This window comes from Rhagoletis pomonella, unplaced genomic scaffold (genome assembly GCF_013731165.1).
Source record: "Rhagoletis pomonella isolate Grant_MI unplaced genomic scaffold, Rhpom_1.0 Rhpom_scaffold_00333, whole genome shotgun sequence".
NCBI lineage: Eukaryota > Metazoa > Arthropoda > Insecta > Diptera > Tephritidae > Rhagoletis > Rhagoletis pomonella.
In genome coordinates, this window is record NW_023458887.1 from 37,863 (window position 1) to 54,824 (window position 16,962).

General features: G+C 39.4%; 1 protein-coding gene and 1 pseudogene across 1 annotated transcript; one reads left to right on the forward strand and one right to left on the reverse strand.

The window, feature by feature from the left end:
- The first annotated feature begins 225 nt into the window (after nucleotides 1–225).
- On the forward strand, nucleotides 226–16,956 carry LOC118750632. Its single transcript, XM_036485367.1, has 6 exons — nucleotides 226–1,232; nucleotides 1,301–1,703; nucleotides 15,870–16,001; nucleotides 16,077–16,264; nucleotides 16,338–16,524; nucleotides 16,593–16,956. Exons 1-6 carry the CDS (start codon nucleotides 316–318, stop codon nucleotides 16,782–16,784), a joined length of 2,019 nt encoding a protein of 672 aa, XP_036341260.1. The 5' UTR covers nucleotides 226–315; the 3' UTR covers nucleotides 16,785–16,956.
- LOC118750633 lies at nucleotides 11,110–14,759 on the reverse strand (annotated as a pseudogene).
- Nucleotides 16,957–16,962: the final 6 nt, after the last annotated feature.

Genomic DNA, 16,962 nt, shown 5'->3' on the forward strand with positions numbered 1-16,962 from the left:
GCGCCTGATTTTTAGACCCAGACTCTAAGACAAATTTCGGGGTTCCACTTCTTGTATTTATTGAAATTTCTCAACGAAAAATTAACGACCTCTAAAATTTTCACAAAAATCTTGTATAGTTATGTATTAGGAATTTTTATTCAATAAATATGTACATATATCCGTATGCATACGATTTTCAGTTGATGTTTTTACTTCTTTCAAAATTTTTCTTCTTGCAGAGAACAACAGCTTCTCAACATATTCGAGGTGATTATCTCGACGCTCGAGGGCAAACTTAAACGTATCGATAGCCTCGACAAATCGGTCGAGCACATGGTAAAGCGCATGGAAGCTCTAGACAATCGTGTAGCGGACAATTTACTCAAAACCGATGCCGTCATCTCCAAGCTGCGCACGCTAGATAATAAAATCACCAACGATATACATGCATCCTCTATAGATGGCAGTGGTGGCCGCTCGGCGCGTATTGCCAATATGGCCACGGCAGAGCATCTGGACAATCGCTTGCTGTTGCTCGATCAAAAGGTTAGCGATATCGACACTAAGCTTGAGGTGCTCAAAACACAAATCGATAATAATTTCCTGCAAGTGGACGACATTAATGTAGAAGCGAGTGAGAAAAAACCGATCAGCATGAATGTGGTAGAGATAACGAAGGCAATGAATGCCGAGGTGATGAATCACGTGTCCTCGGAATTGAATGAATTACGGGACACTACCGACAACATCGACAAGAAGCTACAATTTCACATAAATATTGTATCGGAGAATGTGGGGCGAATGTTGCGTATGGTGGGTGATATACATGAGGCGGTGGTGGATCATCAGGAGCAGTTGAATGCATTGAATGCCACCACGACGTCGTTACCGATCATAAAATCGAGTAAGATCGACGCGTTGGTGAAGCAAATACGACCGATGGTTTCGGTTTCAGAGAAAATGGACGAAGTGTGGGATGTTGTGGTGGGCACAAAGTCGTCGGTTATCAATGACTTGCTACCCAAGTCCGATGCCTTGCTAACGCAGACGCAGCGACAGGAGCGTGCTATTGGCGAGATTCATCACGATCTAAAGGCGAAAACGAATCAAATTATCAACAACCTGGATATGGTTGAGAAGCGTCTGAAGAAACAGGAAGACGATGTTCAGCTGCTGGCGCAACGACCAGTGCCAGCTGAGCTGCTGATGGATCCCACTATCGATCGACTTGTCGAATATGATCCCAATCGGTAAATATTTAATGGCTTGGTGTATTTGGACATTTGATTACATTTTTTTTATTTTGCATTTCTGACAGCTATTCCGTCATCGATGAGTACCCCGAGACGAATATGCCCACCACTCCGATTTCCACAAGCGCAACGGGCACCTCAACTGCGCCACCGCCTACTGTGGCCGCAACAACGGCCTCACTAAGTGCGTACACTACAGCGGGCACTACTACGCCCAGCCCGCCGGTAGCTGTTGCCAGCCAACCAACTGTCTCATCGTATACGGTCACCGCGGCACAAATTGCTGCTAATTCTGCTGGTAGCATGGGTGCTTCATCGGCCGTTGTTTCATCGGCAGCCACAACTACATCGACTTCGGCAAAGCCACTTTCACGCAAAGGCGGCATCATTTTCCCCAGCGTGAAAAATAAGCCGTCTGTGGTGAATTCCACTTTCTCCACCGACATACTTACGCTAAAGGACATAAAGGTGAGTTTAAATAATAATAGAATGGTTATTTACAACATTGCACATACATATAAATATTTATTTTTTAATTTTCACAAATTTGTGTTTTGAGTATAGTCTAGACGATATAAAATTTTGCTAATACATTTCACTTTCATATAAATGTTTAAAACTAAATTATCTCATGCGAAATTTAAGTACATACAAATTGGTATGGCTTCGTTTATATGCTCGTAAAAATTACTTAAAAAAGAAGTTCTTAAAAAAGTATAAAACGTGTAAAAATGGCAATACAAATGTTTGTTCTTTTAAGATAAGAGTTTCTATAGATTTAGATTTTTAGATGGTCCGGTGCTATAACGACATAATTCAAAATTCGAAAAATTAAAACCCTTACTGCTGTTAAGTGGCTTATGCCTACGGTGACCATCCGTCCTTTATTTTAAAGGACAGTCCTTTATTTTAACCCCCTGTCCTTTATAATTTTTTTCAAAATAAAGGACGCCTTTTGTCCTTTATTTCTTAAACTGTCCTTTAAATCGGCTCTGCATTATTCAGAGGTATTTTTTAACGGAGAATATAAAAAATAAAAATGTCCCTTATAAAATATAATGAAAACCTTCCCCAGTTTATTTCGCACCTCACCTAAGGGTTTCTATTTAATCGGTTATCTTTGTACATTCTATAAAGCACAGGGAAAGTTGTGCCCAGGATGGTGTTGCACGCTGAGTTTCCAGTTCCACTGAAAGAGAACAATAAACCCCCTGCTGCTTAGTGGTTCAAAACCGGCATTTAGTGTTCGTAATTCACTGGAGCCTTCATTTTTCATTTCATTTGATTAATTTTTATTTTTTTATGAAAGCTTACAATATTTGCAAGAGACCAGTTAAGCCTGATTTCTGAATTTTTATTTGATTATATTAAATTTTTTGTGCAAAATGCAGAAAAAGTAACATTTTTGAAGAAAATGTACTCTCCTGTTCCAGTTAATAAATGTTACATAAAAAAAACTAGTTGATAACAATTGTACGGTTCTCCCAAAACAAAAAAAAAAAACAAAAAAAAATTTTAAATTTTATAAAAAATGTTCTCTAAACTAAATATTTATTTGTTTGCTTTTTGGTAAAAATTGGTTGAAAAATTAAGGTTTCGGTGGATTATGAACATTAAATTCCAAATTTTGAAGGGATGGCGAAGTCCTTGAAAAGGATTTGGCTTCATTTTTGGCTACAACAGGGGAACTTGTACAATTAAATATTACAATTAACTGTAAATATTTGATTTAAATTAAGATATGGGTACGGAACTTTTATCATACGAGTTTTATGTACGTATTCCCAAATCATTTTGAAAAAAAACTGTCCTTTATTTTACGTTGGTTAATATGGTCACCGTACTTATGCCTATAGTCCTTGTCTAATGCAGGTACAATCCTTACTAAAGTAAGTGGTAAGGTGTAGGCATGGATTAGACAAGGATTAGAGACATGCTCAACTTAACAGTAACGCTTAGTTATTTAAGGTCTTCCCTTAAACTCGTGAAGGGGGACTTCGTTTTCGTCGGTGAACGAGGCTGGACGTGTTTGGCGCAGCGATAATTATCTTGTGTTAGCTTCTGGCGCATAGGCACTCTGAAGTGCTAAGTACAGTAACTTTAGTTCTTTTAGTATCATACATATCTATGCTATAGCGGAACGCTTATAGCATAAAGACAAACAAATGCCCATTTTCGCTTTTGGGTTTTTTGCTTATCTTTAATCTGGACGACAACTAAATTACGGCAAGAAGTGATAAACGGCTCTGGTGAGTTATTTTGCTATAATTATATTATTGTGAAGTGCGTGTAGACAGACTTGTGTTAATTAGTGGTTTTTTATAAGCATAAGACTACCGGCAACGGCAGCAAAAAAAGCCAAAGCTGATATGGCGTCGCCGGCTGCAGGGTCTGTGGAAGCCCTCTCGAAAGCCAATAGGGTGAGGGGAAAAAGTTAAAAAAAGCAGAGGAAACCTTAGAGAAAATGCTAAAAAATAATGAGCTCATGAGATTCGGGCATTCCTTGAATACATCCGGTGAGAGGAAGATCAGTAACAATGAGGGTGATAGTGTTAGTGATAATGAAATGGCAATAGAATACGAAGAAGTGACAGACAACGGAAAGGTAACGGAATGTCGAGAACCGCTAGCGTTGGCGGCAAACAACACAGAAAACAGTACAGTGACGACGGACAACAAGCCGAACAATCAAGCAAATGAGGTTATGTACCCCTCCGACTTTGCAGGTGCTATTTTCGTACTAATTGACACGGCTAAATGCCAAGAAATACCAAATGAAAAAATTACTAACGGGTTAACGCGATTAAACATTTACGTATCAAAGATATGGACCTAATTGAAGCGTTAGGGAAAAGTCTGTATAAAATTACATTTAAGAACTGTAAACAACTTTCTGTTAAATTCTAAAATCAAGGCAACGGGATTAAGGCCTTTCGTTTCGAAAACGGCCCTAGAACCCTATGGCGTAGTTAGGGGTATACCAAGTTCATATACTGATATTGAATTAAAGGCCAACACGATCTCGAGCATCCCCATTTCTTCAGTCAGGCGGTTCACGCGGAAGGCTGAAAACAACACATTTGTCCCCATGACCACAGAGAAATTTTGCTTTGCAAATAAAGAAATTCCAAAGTATATCATACTTGACTACACAAAACTGTACGTCGACTTCTATGTACCTCCTCTAAGGCAGCGTCTGAACTGCGGAAGGCTTGGCCACACGCAGTATGCCTGCAAAACAAAGAAAAGGTGTGTTCAATGTGGGCGAAATAGCTGTGATTCTAACTCCTGTGAGAAGAAATGCATTTTATGTGGGAATGCGAACGACACACACAGCTTCCGACAAGCAGTCATGTGAGGTTTGGGAAAAGGAAAAGTCTGTTACTACATACGCGCAGTAAAAAAACTTTCCAGGAGGGAGACCCTCCAAGCCTACTTCCCTAGCAACGAAAATCGGTTTAATATGCTCGCAGTTGATAAAGCGGAGTTCCTAGACTTAACAAACGAGGACAAAATCGCCAAAAACAGGGGCAGTGAGATTAATAGAAAGTCACCTAGAATCAAGTATAGTGCGGTAGCTCGCTTGCCCAGAACGGAATAGCAAATAGTGCACAGGGTAGCTGACAGGTCAGCGGAAAGGCCAAAAAAGAAAGTAGCGGAAGAGGTCGTATACAGGCCTGAAAAGCTATTAGAAGAGCTTCAAACCCGAACCTTGACACAAATTAAACTCTTACAATATAATTGCCAATCGCTAAAAGCAAGCATAAATAGAATAGAATTTTACCTAAATAATTACGACTGAAATTTAAGTGTGCTCTGCCCAATCCACAAGAAAGGCGACCCCGCCATACGCGCCAACTACCGCGGAATTAGCCTTCTAAGCATAGGTTACAAGGTCTTATCGAGCGTATTGTGCGAAAGACTGAAGCCCACCGTCAACGAGCTGATTGGACCTTATCAGTGTGGCTTTAGGCCTGGAAAATCCACCATAGATCAGGTATTCACAATACGCCAAATCTTGGAAAAGACCCGCGAGAATAGGATCGACACACACCATCATTTGTCGATTTCAAAGCCGCTTTCGACAGCACGAAAAGAAGTTGCCTTTATGCCGCGATGTCTGAATTTGGTATCCCCGCGAAACTAATACGGCTGTGTAAAATGACGTTGAGCAATACCACCAGCTCCGTCAGAATAGGGAAGGACCTCTCCGAGCCGTTTGATACCAAACGAGGTTTCAGACAAGGGGACCCCCTTTCGTGTGATTTCTTTAATCTTATGTTGGAGAAGATAATAAGAGCCGCAGAACTGAACCGCTCAGGCACAATACTTTATAAGAGCGTACAATTGCTGGCGTATGCCGACGACATCGATATTATCGGTAAAAACAAGGGCTACGTCTGTTCTGCCTTCTCGGGATTGGATAGAGAAGCAAAGCGAATGGGTCTGGTGGTGAACGAGGACAAAACGAAGTATCTCCTGCCATCACACAAACAGTCAGAGCATACGCGTCTTGGCACCCACGTCACTGCTGACAGTTACAAGTTTGAAAAAGTAAACGACTTCGTTTATTTGGGAACCAGGATTAACACCAATAATAATGTCAGCCTTGAAATCCAACGGAGAATCACTCTTGCCAACAAGTGCTACTTTGGGCTGAGTAGGCAATTGAGAAGTACAAAGATCACACTATAAGTCACTCATCATGCCTACGCTAGTGTATGGCGCGGAGGCATGGACAATGAAAGCATCTGATGAGGCGGCTCTTGGAGTTTTCGAGAGAAAGATTCTGCGAATGATTTACGGACCTTTACGGGTTGGTGATGGCGAATAGCGCAGACGATTTAACGATGAGCTGTATGAGCTTTACAACGATATGGACATAGTGCAGCGATAAAAAATTCAGCGGCTCCGCGCATGTCCTTCGAATGGACAGAAACGCTCCTGCTCTGAAAATATTCAACGCGGGCCGCGATGCTGGTAACAGAGGAAGAGGAAGGCCTCCTCTGCGTTGGAAAGACCAGGTGGAGAAGGACTTGGCTTCACTTGGCATTTCCAATTGGCGTCAGTTAGCACAGAAGAGAAATGACTGGCGTGCTGTTTTGGACTCGGCCAAAATCGCTTAGGCGGTTACAGCGCCAATAAAGAAGAAGAAGAAGAAGAATTACAATTTTGATGGTGCTTGCTTGAGTGAGATTTTTCATTCAAATGAGCAGCACCACAGAAACATTATAGATTTTAGCATAATAGAAAAAAAAAAAACAGAACTTATGGGTACTTATGGGGTAGCAATCATTCTGAGGAAAAAAACTAAATTCAGAAAACTAACGTTCGTGTCAGATCTAGATATTGTGGTAATTCAAACTAAAAACTTAAAACCTAACTCGGTCATTTGCGCGACTTATTTTCCTCGATCTGTTCCCACAGAAACTTTCAAAAATTAAATTTCTAGTCTTCTCACTTTTCTTGAAAATTTTCAAAATGTACTAGTCCTGATTGACTTTAACGCCAGAGCAGCGGCGTGGGGAGATCAAATCACGTCGTGTAGGGGTAGAAATCTTCTTAACATAATTTCTGAGCACAATTTTTGGGCCCTCAATGATAGAACTCAGACCTTTAAAGCCAACTTTTTATCTCCCAATGGATCGGTTATAGACCTGTCGTTCACCAACTGTAACGTGCCGCTTATATGGAGAACAGACCCAACAAGAATGGGGGGAAGCCACCACTTTCCTATCATAATTGAGTCTACCGCAATTAGCATTCATAAGAAATGCTTTTTAGCACAAAATAAGCTTAAATTGGAACTTCGACAGCTAGAACTGGAGCCGAACATAGAGGAGATTCATTCTAAATTTAATAAGGAGCTAGTAGCAGCCACATACACCCTTCAGGGCAACATAGTTCCCAAAGCTTGGTGGAACGAAACCTTAGCGAAAACCTTTCGTTTGCTAAAATATGCCTCTAAAAAATGTAAGAACTACCCAACACCACAAAACTTTGAAGCGTGTTTAGAACAAAAAAAACGTGGAAGGAGCAAGTTAAAAAAAGCAAAAAAATACTAAGCTTTGAAGGTAAAGTTGAAGAACTGAACAATGACCCTACTACCAAACAAGCCTGGAAATTCGTAAAGGCTATGAGAGGTGATTTCAAGCCCGGAACGGTTTTGCGTGGTCTTATAGCAATAATCTTAATTTTCTCCAACATCTAAAAAAAACTTAGTCCCCATCTCGAATCGCGATATAGCACCTAACAAAGAAATAGTACCGGAAAATGAACTGGCAATAAGCTTCCCGGAAATTCAGGATGTTCTGAAAAATAAAAGAAAAAACAGTCGGCAGGAGGTGCGGACCGCATCACCTATAAAATGCTAAAAGCACTCTCGGAACAATCCCTAAACAACTTACGTACTGCTCTAAACAACGCATTCCTCTCAAACCAGATACCGGAAAAGTGGCGCAAAATTAGAATTGTGCCCATACCGAAAGCAGGCAAAGACCTAAGTGATTTTACCAACTTCATGCCCATAGCCCTGCTGTCGGTCCTCCTGAAATGCATTAATTTAGTAATTAAAAATAGGCTCACGGACATGCTAGAGGAGGCCCAACTACTCCTTTGCGTATAGGAAAATCCCCCACGGTGTGCACAAATTATTTGCACATTAGAACTCTGAAAAGTGAACGTCTTAAAATAACAAATTTAGTAATGCATACAATTGTTTGAGTCTGGTCAAACTTAGGAAAGCTCTAGAGGATGTGGATATTCACCCCACGTATATGGAATGGATCTCTAACTTTCTTTCCTACAGAGTATTGCAAATGGGCAGCGAATCCATAGAAATGTGTGATGGGTTGCCTCAGGGCAGCAGTTGGTCCCCGGTACTGTTCAACGTATACACCAGACACCAGGCATGATATTGTAGACATCTCCACCAAAGTTTACCAATTCGCAGACGATTTCATTCTTTTATCGGCTCATAAAGACCTGCGTCAATCGCTTGCAAATTTACAGAGCAAAATCAATACATTCAGGAAAAGTGCGATAATTTAAATCTAACAATAAATCTTGAGAAAACAAGTGATGTATTTTGCAATGGGCAAACCAAAAAACTTTTCAACCTGACTTGCAATAATAAAACTCTGGAGCAAACACAATTCATACATTTTCTTGGGACGCGAATAAGCGCCTCCTAAGCTGTCAGTGAGAACTACTCTGAGGTTATTAAAAAATCTCAAAAAAATTCAAATTTGTTTAACTGTATCACGACCGTTAAAGCAGGGCTACATCCTAAAGTTTCTCTAAATCATTACAAAACAATAGTGAGAAGTAAAATTGAATTCAGCCGTACTGCAATGACCAATTGCGCAAAGACCGTCAATAAAAAAATTCAGACCTACCAGAACAGTTTCCTCAGAAGAAGTCTTGGGCTAACCCCAGCAACCCCTATCCCGCTATTATACGCCTTAGCCAATGAACTTCCGCCCAGTGAAAGAGCAACATGGCTCACTGCAAAAGAAATTATGAATAATATTGTGACTGATGAATCCCTCAGGGATCAGCTTTACGGCAATCCCAGTATTAACTCTAGTTACAGTCTCATTTTCAACAGGTTCAGGCACATCTTCGACGAACTAGACATAACTGACACCACGATACCCACCAACTATGTAAATATAATCACGAAGACCTTAAAGGACGAGAAGTCAAATCTCCCGGACGAAACCATCCGAGTGACGTACCACCACCTGATAAACAACAAAAATGCAAATTTTCGAATTCTGTTTACGGACGCATCCGTGGGCAGCAGCACAACAGGGATTTAAATTTTTAACCCTCAAGACAACACGGAGCATGATTTTAAGCTTGAGTTCCGCGCTTCTTCCAGCTTTGGTGAAACCATAGCCGTTTTGAAGGCCTTGGAACTAGCCAGAGAATTGAAAAAGATGCAATCTTCTCGGACAGCCTGAGAGCCTGCCAATAATTAAAAAAAAAGATTCCACCTAAAGCCATTTAATTGTATAAATCCACAACCTAATAAGGGAGGCAGACTTTGACAGGGTAGCAATAATCTGGACACCCAGCCATAAGGGAATCGTAGGAAATGAAAGAGCCGATCAGGTAGCTAAAAACGATGTTAACTCAAATACAGGGAATACCTGTGTAGGATCAAGGTTCTGAACTCCAACATCTGCAGATGTGGACTTCAGGACAGCTACCTGCACCAGACGTTTCAATGTTCACTCCTTAGGCACGTTCGAGAGGGCTTCACAATATTCAGTCAAGAAACAAATTTTTATTATATACTTTACAATTGGGATTATAGCAAGATTACTCAACTATCAATTTTTTTTAAAAAAGTGGAAAAAAAATCTAAATTGAAAAATTTAATAAAAGAAAAATAAGCTGAAAATGTAAGTTTATCCGCGGTACAATACCGTTCACCTCGTTCCTTTCTTGTAAAATAACATTACCATATTATACCGAAAATAAAATCCATTCGCGTACAATGTTTTAAGCCGAAAACACACTAAGCTCAATTAGTGTGACCACTTGATCGAGAAGCATCAAACTGCGCTAGCCGAGGCGCATTCATTAAGAGCTCCTGTTGCTACGCGTTCGTGTAGCTAAAAGAGATTCAACTACAGAATCAGAGGAATATCCTGGCGTTTAAGGAACTCAGTTTCCTGCCAACACTACCCAAAAGCTTGTAAAGCTCGTAAATTTACGCGCCTCGTAAAAGAACTGTCAAAATTTGTATGGAGCTCAATTTACGAGCCCCTCGAAAAATTACGAGACAAATTTGTTGCACAAACGACCTCGTAAACTTCAGTGTTGCCGAGGGGCCGAAATTTTTTTACTAAAATTTATGATAAAGTAATGAAAATAAATGAAAAAAATAATAAGCGAATAAAATGAATGAATTTCATCTACCAACTTTATTGACTTCGGTTTTCTGATAATTTTCGCAATTTTTAATTATATTTCAGCCAAGAGTGATAGAGATAAGACGGCGGGAGGTTATGGAAAATACTACGAAACAAAAATTGCTTCACAAAATCCTGGTGGATCTGTCAAACTGTCACTTTACGAACGTATTTACACCCTTTCACATAGGGAGCGTTCCCATAAAAGCCTCGTAAACTTACGAGTTTACTCGTGACTTTACGAGTTTAGGGGAATCCCCTAATTGTTTTTTGAATTATGTCGTTATTACGGAATATAGGCATGTTAGTTGAGCAGAAAGCTATAGCTTTGTTTCTTAACAGATAATTATAACAAATTATCACTAATTTCTGCTGGAAAGCGTTCCTTAACTCAAAAAACTAGCAGAAACTAGCTGCTCTCTCTCGTTCTTGCGCTCTTCTATTTTTGGCTCTCCTGTAAAATTTTTACTAGCAGCTGTCAAAATTTCTATTTCTATATTTTCTAGGTGCAATCCCGTATTCCCCGGACTCGGACTAGTAAAACTGTCAAAAAATAAAAATTCGCTCAGAGCGAGATAGTAACATTGAAAAGTACGGGATCGCTTTCTAGTAAAAAATGGTAACTTCTGTCAACTTCAACATATGTAAATTTTTGCTTATTTTGTATGTAAACACACTCTGCTCACACATGTAAATAACCAAAAATACTTTCAAATTCATTAGAATCCACTTAAGCAAGTAATTTAATACTTTTCAACATGAATTAGCAGAGTGCACTTTTCCTTTGTTTACAATTTAGTTGCCAAACACACTACAGCAGATCGTTTGACACATTTACCAGAATTTACCAGCAAAAAATTCTCGGACTAAAACTGGTAACTTCTGACAGAGAGAGAACCGTATTAACTCTCTTTTTTGTCCTCTCAATAGTCAGAGAACCGAGTACGGGATCGATTTCCAGTAAAATCTGACCGATTCTGACTATTTCTGACTAGTCCGGACTCGTACGGGATCGCAACTTCTATTGTCAAATACACCGACCAGCTGATTACTTGCTAGTTTCTGCTAGTTTTGCGTTTCTTTACTTTTTCGTTACTTCGCTCTCTGTGAGCGTAATTCTTTCAATTTTCTCATTCTTCTTCTTCCTGATAGTTATCTGCTAGAAAAGAAAATAAACAAAGCCTATATCTAAGCAACTACGGTGTGGGTTTTATATAATAGATACCCTGCTATAATACTTGTTTACTAAGTAGGTTTCCGAAAATTTGCTGGTTTTTAATTTAAGTGGCGCTATGGTAAATTGGGTACAAGGAAAGCGTTTTACTGTAAAATAATTTAATTGTAAAGTAGAAAACAAATCTACCTTTTCATATTTTCGACATCCTTCTAAAACCAACAAATATCTGCAAGCATATATGTATGTACATACATATTGAGGATTATTAACGAAGTTGACCTTAAAAGCTAAAAGCAGTGATATGCGATTTTTCTACCATCATTAACCGCTATTAAAAAAAAAAAAGTAACGAAAGCAAGGACGCCTAAGGCAAAGTATGGAATGTGAAAAGAGCCAATTATGGCATATAAAGAAAAAAGACAAAAAATACAAAATGAGAGTGAGGTTTAGGTAGAAAGAAATGAAAAGCAGAAATCAATAAATGCGAAAAATCGTATGCGCAGACTTGAGTAAGTGTCTAGAGCTCATCCCTAGGGTAAGGCGGTTCTTTGCAAGAGCAAGTGAAAACCTGTTCGACCTTCTCCATGCCAGGCAACACGGTAATAGGTGAGACGAGACGGTTGCTCCATTCCTAAAAGAGTTAAACAGCAAAATTAGTTTTGAACGAATATTGGCTCTTTGATATAATAAAATGGACGAGATGCTTTTGTTAGTCGAAATATTAACGTAATTTGTGATGCAAAAAAAATTATTGGAAAAAAAAACAAGTAAGAAAGTCTAAGTTCGGGCGGAGCCGAACATAAAATACCTTTCCGAAAGCTACCGCTACATGGTAAGCCGGGGTGTATAAATTTTGAGTATTAGCCTCCTTAAATTTCGAAATATTGAAGTTTCTAGCATTTCTGAAATTTACCGTTATATGAAAAGCGGCCGTAATTTTAGTCGGATTTCAATAATTTTCAACGTTTTTCTTCTAGGTGGCAAGCACAATAACCACACCGAGTTTGGTACAAATTGGTAGAACGGTTACCGAGATCCATAAATGTGATCATAAGTGGGCGCCGCTCCGCCCATTTTCCAAAATAAATTTTATCATAAACGTGTGTCTTGGTAAAGAATTGTTGCAAGCATCAATTTTGAATAAATTAGCTTTAATATTTACTGATTTATCGAAGATTTCGTATTTCTCTAAATTACCGTTATATGGGATGTGGGCGTGGTTATTGTCCGATTTTAAAAATTTTCGGCCATTTCGTATGTTATACCAAAGCCAACCACTGTGCCAAGTTTGGAAGAAATTGGTGCAGCGGTTACCAAGATATACACATGTAACCATAAGTGGGCGTGGCTACGCCCATTTTCCATATATTTTTAATATTCTTATTTTTCGTCTAAAACTTAATATTCATTTTGAGTGAATAATCTTCAGTAGTTACTGAAAATTACCGTTATATGGGAGGTAGGCGTGGTTATTGTTCGATTGTGCCGTTTTCAATACCATCCGTCCTACGCCAGAAAGAAGTGCACTACCAAGTTTCGTTAAGATATCTCAACTTTTACTCAAGTTATCGTGTGCACAGACGGACGGGCGGATGGACGGACAGACAGTAACCGCTTAATGGATTTCTCTTTTCATTCTGATCATTTATGTATACATTTGTCTATATCTATCTCGATTCGTTTTGAATGCTACAAACAACCGTTATGTGAAAAAAGTTATAATACCCTTGTGCACAAGTGCGCTCGGGTATAATTATTTCATGGTAAATGAAACGGAATTAAGTACCACTTACCTTAAATAGCGCCATGTGATAGCAGTATATGTTTTGTGGCATCAGGTTTTTCTCCACAAATTTACGGGCTTCAGCCACGATCTCACGCGCACGGTCTTCATTTTCTCTGGCCCACTGTAGACGTTCAATTAAATCGCTTAAATCACGCTTGAAGGGCACATAGTGTTTAAAAGGCGTTAGCTTGCTGTAGAAATGTTCATAGAAGGTAGACATCTGTTTGAAAACCAACGAATCACCGGCAAGCAAATAAGGAAAGCGATAGGCAGCTACCACGCCATCCACATTTAACTGGTATTTGTACTGCAGGAAACAATTTAACATTTTAACATATATTAAGTTGCTAATATTTACTAAAAGTTACCCGAAAGAACTCCAAAAAAGATATATGCGGAACTTTTGGGCCATACTTGTCCTCCTCGTTGCGGAAGAAAAAGAAATTTGTGAGTGATGCATTAATCAGTTCAGGATATTTACGCGCCAGCTCAATTAATTCGAGTCGCTCCCGGCGGGAATCTCTACCTCGCCAAAATGCCTTGTTCTCTTTTATGTCCCAAGGGTATTCGTTCTTTTGCACCGACAACATATCTAAAGTTACACGTCCCATATTTTCCAAAGTTGATTCAGTAATATCGTAAGTGGGTAGCACTATATCATACGAGTCATCACTGCCACACCATGAGAATATCGGGTACGGGCCAGAGGTGCGCTGTTGTCCACCTTTCTTCGAAAGCGGCCAATCTCCCAAATTCAAATAGAATTCCATATCTGGCAACATAACAACACGTCCCAACGCCAATAGTGTAGCGTCCATGAACATTTTAAATCCAGTGTACTTTCCGTAGCATTGACGCCATACTTGCTGCTGCTTTACCACATAATGGCATAACGACACACTCTCTGGTTGGTTGTAACGCCTTAAAAGGTTCTCGCGTATAGCGCTAAAGTTCACACGCTTGAACGAATGTAAGTCCCAAACGATTTGTTTATCGTCCAAATAGGAGGGACAACTATTGTGCAACATCCAGAGATTTAGCTCTTGCGGGCAGTAACAGCGTTCTGAATACACTTTATTGTATATGACATACGGTGATTGCGCCACATGCGAACCATTGTAGCGCACCTCTAGCTCTACTTGATCGCACCAGTCGGCAATGGTGTAGCGCACAATTGAAGAGCCATCACCGCGATCGATTAGATTCACGTTAGACCGACATTTACCATGCGGTGAATTGCCTTTGACAGACACTTGAAAGTCTTGAGGGGGGCGATTGCTCAAATCTGCCTCGAAAACAAAAAAAAATTAATTACTCAACACACGAGTGTAAACTTTCACTAATTATGCAAAATATGCCACTCACTTGCGTCCGTTTTTGTCCACTGCGTGTATGAAGAAATAACGTGCGGGCAAGACAACTTCATCCGGCTTCAAGCCGGGTCCCCACACCAGCGTTTTTTCTGCATCCACTATCCGTCTTCCCTCAAATGAGTAAACCAAATCGGAAAATGTTAATATTGCAGCCGGTAGAAAGGTATACAACAACATTTCACGACCTTTTCTTCTATCTATTAAATTTTTTATGTAGATATGCGTTCACAAAAAGTTCCAAACAAATAGCAAACAGCCGCTGATAAGCAATAGTGATGTGCTGAATTGCCGGTTACACTATACTCGGTACCCAATACTTCCTTTTCAGTACCCAGTACCGATTCTATACATACATACATTAAACGTTCGCTATAATAAGCTGTATTCTTTTACAAATTATCCAGTAGCAACATGCGATCGCTGACACGATCTGTCTTACCAGAGCGCCATGTAATTTTTTCTGTAGTTGTAGCCCGTAGCGCAGAAATCTGCGGAATTTAAATTTTTCCGTGTCTGCTGATGTCTTCCTTCTATAGATGGTTGCCACTTCGTCAGTTTTGCAGATGGTAAAAAAGTTATAGGTTCCTATACCAAATACGTTAAAATATTTGAAATTTACTATTGAATAAGGTTTTTTGTTGAAAACTAAGTAGTTTATATTTAGCTATAATCTATTATAGCACGAAAAATTGTAGTTGAGAAGGTATGTTTATGAAAAGGCATTGATGAATGGCAACACTGTAGTAAGCAACACTGAGGGCTCCAGTAATAGACAAAATTCTGCGTATACAACAGACTGGGTTTAAGTATACGTTCTGCGTTCTTGACTAACTTAAGCTTAACACATATATGTAATACTCCTATATTGGTAGTAAGAGCTAGTACCGTCCGAAAACACTACAGTACAGATATATCAATAAACACGTTCGAAAGAAAAGGAACACATACGTTTATAAATAAACATGTACACAACAAACACCCAAAAACGGCACTCACGTACACAATACATTGACAAAAACGGTACTAGACTGTCTCGCTTTGATTTCGAAATGCTTTCACATTGAGAAGCTAGCTTACTGCCAATATAGAAGTATTACATATATGGCTTAACACCACCTTTTATAAATTCGCCTTGGTACCGAGTGTCGAAAGTATTGGATACTTTTTAAATCGGTTCCGAGTATCGATAAATCTTTAAAGTACCGACTCAGCACAACACTAATAAGCAAAAATCTACATCTGACGTGAGTGTTGCCAGACGATAACCAAAATAAAAAGAGTCGGGTATTTTAGCTTATACCATGTACGAAATTTTTGTTATTATTCTTGAAAGAAATATTTAAAAAATTGTATTATTATTTTTGTTACTTTTAGGGCTTTTCTTGTGTTGACCTCCTTAACGCTGGTATGAGGCAGTCTGGAGTATTCTACTTGCAAATCCGTGGCACTACTTATTGGTTCTTAAAGGTCTATTGTGAGCAAGAAATTACCGATGGCGGCTGGACGGTAATTTCTTATTGGAAATTTTAAACAAAAATCTCAAAAAAATACTAACAACCCATTTGCACTCTTTTATTTCAGGTCATTCAAAGGCGAGATGATTTCGGTGAGCCGCGTGAGAACTTCAATCGTGATTGGGCTGACTACAAAAATGGTTTTGGCGATCCAGCGAAGGAGTTCTGGCTAGGTAATGAGAACATTTATATGCTAACCAATAATGAGGACTATGCGCTGCGTGTTGAGCTAGAGGACTTTGAAGGCAATAAGAGGTACTTATAAAATTTTATGTGCTGGAAACGGGCTTACACAAATTAAAATCTAAATGCAAACTTTTTATTAAAGATATGCACAATATTCGCATTTCAAAATCCACTCGGAAGCTGATTATTACAAGTTGGAAATCGATGGTTATGAAGGAAATGCTGGCGATTCGCTCAATGATCCATGGTACGGTTCCAACAATAGTCCTTTCTCAACATACAATAGAGACAATGATCGCAGCTCACTGAATTGTGCTAGCATGCTCAAGGTGACGATTTTTCTTATACTAAGTGTATTTTCAAAATTATAATACGTTATATTTTGCGTATTTATTAGGGCGGCTGGTGGTGGAAGTCTTGCGGTCGTGGCCTAAATGGTCTTTACTTGCATGATCCGCAAGATTTAACAGCACGACAAGGCATTGTTTGGTTCCGCTGGCGCGGTTGGGACTACACACTAAAAAAGGCCACCATGATGATTCGTCCTCGGGCCCCTCAACCTATGGGTAGTACAGTATCTACGTCATAGGCTAACCTATTTCGAGGCGCTAAGTTGTAGCCAAGAACGACAACTGTTTTGAAAGCACCTAAAATCAACCGCAAACTAGTTTCAAATTAAATAGTTTTAAAAGCATAGTGGCATTTTAAAAATGAAACTTTTTTCATGTAGACAGGCATTTTCCAGTTCAGTTGAAACACCCTGTGCA

Bases quoted from the DNA above. Each gene is read 5' to 3' on its own strand.
- LOC118750632 (XM_036485367.1), top strand. From the start codon at position 316: ATGGTAAAGCGCATGGAAGCTCTAGACAATCGTGTAGCGGACAATTTA. The intron at 16,002-16,076 runs GTAATTTCTTAT...CTTTTATTTCAG, and splicing joins TTACCGATGGCGGCTGGACG to GTCATTCAAAGGCGAGATGA. The intron at 16,525-16,592 runs GTGACGATTTTT...CGTATTTATTAG, and splicing joins ATTGTGCTAGCATGCTCAAG to GGCGGCTGGTGGTGGAAGTC.